General features: G+C 38.9%; 1 protein-coding gene across 1 annotated transcript in view; it reads left to right on the forward strand.

The window, feature by feature from the left end:
• Cep152 (centrosomal protein 152kDa) overlaps positions 1-6,041 on the forward strand; it is a 78,847-nt gene that overhangs the window by 61,934 nt on the left and 10,872 nt on the right. Inside the window, exons 23-24 of the mRNA XM_013009965.1 lie at positions 357-492; positions 4,844-5,011. Coding sequence (XP_012865419.1) covers positions 357-492; positions 4,844-5,011 — 304 coding nt within the window. The remainder of the gene's footprint in view (positions 1-356; positions 493-4,843; positions 5,012-6,041) is intronic.

Here is a 6,041-nt window from a genome sequence, read left to right on the forward strand (position 1 = left end):
CACTTCCGGTTTTCTGGTGGTTTATTGGAGATAGGAGTCTCACGGTCTCTCCTGCCCGGGCTGGCTTTGAACCGTGATCCTCAGATCTCAGCCTTTTGAGTAGCTAGGATTACAGGCGTGAGCCACCAGCGCCCGGCTATGAGTACATTTCTTATCAAGGATTGTTGGCTCCTCCTTTGTTTCCCCTTCCCATCCCTTCCTATCCCCCCCCCCATATTTACATTTGCTTATAGTTTAGGCAACATTGTTTGCAAGCATTGATTTCTTCTTGTATTTTTTCCTACTAGCATTTTAAATGAAAATTTGCATAGAGATTTTTTTCCCTAGGCATTAAGTATGAAGACAATTTATTTCAGAGAAACATGGTGAAGATCTCTGAAGATCCTTCCAGCTGGGCCACTGCCAGAGGAGACCCTGGAGTGCCAGCCCTCGTCCCTGCTCCCACTTCTGGAGACCACTCTCAGCCCCTGGCCTTGCAGGAAGCAGAAGCTGGTAATTGATTTGGTTTCTGCTAGTCTTCATAATATCTCTAATCACCATTCTGAAGGGTCATTTGGAGGACAAAGGCAAAGATGAGAACAGTATTCTTTTTGATGGTATTTGTAGTTTGAATTCAGGGTCTAGGTGCTTGCTAGGCAGGTATCCTACCATGTGAACCCTGCCGCCAGCTCTTTTTCCTTAAGTTACAGGATTTTGTGCGTTTGCCTTGGAGTCTGATCCTCCTACCTCTACGTCCTGAAAAGCTGGGATCCTAGGCACGTGCCACCATGTTTAGTTGAAGATGTGAAGTTTTCTGAATGAACCAATGTGTATTTTATTGACTTAGTGTTCACTGTCTCTAAATTTCATTGTATATTTAGGAGTTATTGCTGATTTAGACTTACCTTCCTTTCATCAATAATTCTTACTAAGAGAATAGGGGAGAGGTTTCTGTTTTGTTTTGTTTTGGTGCCATACCTAGAACTCAGGAACTTGTGTTCGCATTCAGCTTGCTTCCTCCTCATGGCTGGCTCTGTACCATGCGAGCCCTATCTCCAGTCTGATATCTTGCTGGTTAATTGGAGATGGAATTTGACAGACTTTACTGCCTGGGCTAGCTTTGAACCACAATCCTCAGATCTCAGCCTCTTGAGTAGATAGGATTTTAAGTGTGAGCCACAGTGCCTAGCAATAGTGAGAATTTTAACAGAGCAGTCATGTCTACATAAGACAATTGCCAAATAATGGAGATTTTTTTTTTCATTCAAAGCACAGTCATTTATTTAACAATTATGTTCTAATTAGCATAAATTAGCATAGCAAGGGTTTTCATAGATACACACATATATGTAAATGTTTGTGTTTATATTTAGTCTTCCTCTTTACACTACTCAGTCGTCTTTTGCCCTTGCTCCTTCTCATTCCCACTTATCTCTGTCCCTAGAAAGTCCCTCTTTTACACATATCATCATCATCATCATTTTGAGTCTTTAATTCCACAAATGAATGAGAAGATGCAGTATTTGGCTTTTTAAGCTTATCTTGCTCAATCTGATGGTCTCTAGATGTATCCATTCTCTGCAAATGACATAATCTCATTTTCTTTATAGCTGAGTAATATTCCATGGTAGATGGATAGATGATGGGATGGATAGGTAGCTGGGTGGATGGATGGATAGATATTGTTCATCTATTCATCGGTTGTTGGGTACCTCAGCTGATCCTACAGTTTGACTGTTGGGAACAGAGCTACAAGTAAGCATGGATGTGCAAGTACCTCTGTGGTATATTGACTTAGACTCCTTCACATATATTCCTCAGAGTAGTATGATGAGGTCATAAGATAGGTCTATATTTAGTCTTTTGAAGAACCTCCATACTGATTTTGATGGCGTCAACCATGTATTAGCTATTTTTATTTGTGAGTTTTATGCCAGGGTCAGTATTTCTAAATCTCTTCTACTACACACTAGAGTAAAAGGCACGTAGTTTGTATTACGTGACCATTGGCTAAATTATTAGTTTACCTTTTCCCTAGCGACTTAAATTTATCACTATTGAAAATGATTTTTGTACTGTATTACAGCCCCTTGTGTTCAGAGTTCACTCAGGAATATATAGGGCTTATGGTCACTGAAATTTCTGCCTTCTTCACACAAATACAACCAATTTCTGCTGTTTGTTGTTCCCACTATGACCTGGAAAAACCCAGCAATTACCAGGGCAAATCATGCATACTAAGTTGAATGTTTCTAGTTCAGGCAGCATTATCCTAATCTTAGATAATACTTGCTGTCCTCATAGGCCAATCACTGATTGCTTTTCTCATTGTTCAAAGATCCTTTTCCTGTACTCCTGGGTTCTAGGTGGAGGAACTACTACCTACTGTGCTTCTTTTAAATATGTTTGGGATGGCCTGAGAATTACATTTTAATGTGCAAAATGAATAGAAACAAGTTTTAGATGTTATTTGGCTCTGGGAAGGCCTGTGAAAGAAATTAAGTCTTATGAAAAGATTGATTTTGGCTGAAGACAAAACATACTGTAAAATGACTTTTTTTCCTTCAGTCTTTTCTTCTTAAATACAGTAATAAGTAAGGATTAGTCCTTACTTACAGAAAGAATTAAATCCAAGTAAAGTCCTTTATAGTGCTCCTACCCAGATGTGCTACCGTTGATGGTTTAGTCTTCTTTCCTATTATTTTTAAATAATTGTAAACACTATTTCTGCAATATTGGATACATGCAAAGCATATGGGTATTATACAGGTAGGTTATAAGGCCCAGCAGCCAGGAACCTACCACTGGACTGAAGAAATAGTGACCACAGTTCCATCTCTACAGCTTCCCCCAACCCAAGGTAACAAATACTCTGGATCAGTGACTTCTCATTGATATTTTTAGATATTGGTTTCTTAGTCTGTGTCAGTTTATATTGCTACTTTACTATTTATATTTATAATCAAAATTTACCTTTGGTATTATTTCTTGTTATTTAACTCTTACAAATTGTATATATTACTAATGACAATGTTGTATAGTTGCTATATGCTAGGTACTGTACTGAACAACTTTTGTACATTTAGAAAAATTGGAGATAATTTCAAACTTATTAGACGTAGTAAAGATAAAAACAGATGCATGAAACAGTTTTGTACCCCTTACTAGCTTACTAGCTATACCAATTGATAATATTTTGCCTGACTCTGTGTTCTTCTGTGTGTATTTGTGAATTTTCTTTTTTCAAAACCATTTGAGGGGAAGATACATTGTGGGTTTTTTTTTTTGTAATCCTTGGTCTATATTTTCCAACAAGAGAAACATTTTCCTTCATAACCTTTCTGTACTTTAAGTACAGAAAATTTAACAACAGATAAAAGTATCAGTTTGCCCCTTAGTACTCTTAATTTAGTCAGTTGACCCAAATAAATCTTGCATCTTTAACTTCCTGAGTGGTTAGATATAACACCCTGTGTCTTTGGCCTCCTTTAATATATAATATGATATATATTTATACACACATATGTTATATAATATCCATAGATACTTTATTATTATTATTATTATTATTATTGCCAGTTCTAGGGCTTGAACTCAGGGCCTCAGCACTGTCCCTGACCTTTTTGCTCACAGCTAGTGCTTTACCACTTTGAACCACAGCTCCACTTCCGGTTTTTGAGTGGCTAATTGTTGATAAGAGTTTCATGGGTACTTTTTCTGCCTGGGCTGGCTTCGAATCTCCATCCTCAGATCTCAGCCTCCTTAGCAGCTGGTATTATAGACATGAGCCACTGCTGCCTGGCTCCCCTAGACTCTTATGACACTAACATTTTTGGAAGAAGTAGTCTCTGTTCTTTAACACTCTTTTTTTTGTTTTTTTCTTTTTTAAACACAGAGCTTACCCTGTTTTGGAATTTTTCATGACTGAATTCAAGTTGTGCTTTCTTGGCAGGAACACTGCATAAGTGATAAGTTTTTACATCTGGAAGCATCTGGTGTTTATTTTGTCTCATTTTTGATTACTTGGTCACAATGTCGCCCACTTTCTTCAATGCGTAATTCATGTGGTTCTCCCCTGAACCTAACAAGCAATCTGTGGAGAGACACTTTGAAGGCCATGCAGATATACTTCCTCTCATTAAAACTTTGTCTTAGATGTGACAATCATTGGCAGTTCTTGGCTGATCATCATTACCACAGTGGTTGCAAAATAATTTTCCTGCTTCCAGTCTTCTTTCCACTTTTACCAGGGAGCACTCAACCTGTTGCTCTAATTCAGAATCCTTCTCCTGTCTGTCTTTTCACCTATCCAGCCATCATAGAATTATTGGTGTTAACTATTTTTGAAAACTTCACTACTATGTTTAAGTAGCACTCAGATTGTCCCAAACTCAGCTAGTGGAGCCCCTTGAAACCGTATCATTGTAAAGTGTCTAAAGAGTACTTTTCCTATTTTCTGGCATGTTAAGTGATTTTGGTCTCGTTTTGTGTTTACATCTCCCAATACTGAAGCCAGCCATGGCTTGGAGATTCTTCATTCCCTTTAAGTAGGAAATCATATTCAGGACTTAAATCTGAGTGTTTGGTTTCACAGCAATTTTTAAAGCTATGATCCAAGTTTGTATAGTAAAAAAAGTCTTAGCGAGGTTAACTATAATGCTCTGAGTCACACAACTAGCAAATGGTGAATGGGACTTGAACCCCGCTCTCTCTTTCAGCATCATGTTCTTTCGATTGTACTGTACTCACTGGTCATGGGCATACCATTTGTTTCACCACCTCCCCTGCTCCTTTTATTTGTTTTTTTTTGTATAGCCCTTAGTCTTAACTTATGAAAAAGTTTTCTATCATTTAATTTTTGCAGATAAGAAAAAGATCCTTGAAATTAAAAGTGTATGCGGTGGATCCTGCTTCCAAGAACTGGCAAAGGAAAAGCAGGAATGTCAAGATCTGAAAAGGAAACTGGAGAAATGCTGTAGGCATCTTCAGCATTTAGAAAGGAAACACAAAACAGTAGTGGAGAAACTCGGAGGTTAGCGCCTACAGTTGCACTACCACCAGTGTACGGCTTCTTGAAATGTGCTAGCGTGGTGTTTTTGTTCATTGTGTGCATTAAATCATCTTTCTGGGAATGGAGGGAAGCCATTTGCCTCTTTCACTAATCAAATTACTAGTAAAATCAAATGAGGAAAATTTAGGCTCTGAATAGAAGCTTCCTGATTGAACTAGTATTGAGGGTCCAGTTTGTGTCAAGCAGTCTTCCAGGCCCCTGGGAGACATGAGTAAGCCTAGAAAGATGGAGATGTCTGCTGAGGAGAACAGCAGGTACAGGGAAACGCATAAACGATGACATAATAGGGGTCTGGGTAGACCCCTCTCTTATTTGTCCAGCACAGTGCTATGCGGACAGTTGATCTGAAAGGGCTATCTTCTGCCATTTCCCATTGTCTTTCTGAAGAAGGAATCTGTTGGGCTTACATGGGTGCTTTGTCTAACTTCATATTGTGTTCTCTTTACATTCAAAATGTTTCGAATTCTGAGCTGGCTTGTCTTTCTGCTAGCCTATGGCCATGATGTCACACTCTCCTGTATACTTCATCTTCCTGTTTCCTTTGAGGTCTCGCTATGGTCCTTTAGGTTTTAATGAGAAGATACCTCATCTGTGGTGCCTCCCTTGACTTTTTCTTCTCGGTTAAGTGAGCCACACATGTGTGTCTCCATAGCCCTGGGTTCTTCCTCTGTTCCCTCTGTTACCAATCTGCATACTTGCCGGATACCCTGTATATCAGACAATAAATGTTTGAGTGAATAAGAAACTGGAATACCAGAAGAGTCCAAAGTGAATAGTCCATCTATTTTTTTTTTCCTGTGTCATTCAGAAAAGTCATTAAAAGTTCATCTGTTTTCTACACCACTTCTCACTCTTGCCTGGAGAAATGGCAATCACCTTTCTGATACTTGCCGATCCATTTTCTTTTTTTTTTTGGGTCCGGTCGTGGGGCCTGAATTCTGAGCCTGGGTGTTGTCCCTCAGCTCTTCAGCTTAAGGCTAGCACTCTACCA

The sequence above is a fragment of the Dipodomys ordii genome, unplaced genomic scaffold (genome assembly GCF_000151885.1).
Source record: "Dipodomys ordii isolate 6190 unplaced genomic scaffold, Dord_2.0 Scaffold11, whole genome shotgun sequence".
Lineage (NCBI taxonomy): Eukaryota > Metazoa > Chordata > Mammalia > Rodentia > Heteromyidae > Dipodomys > Dipodomys ordii.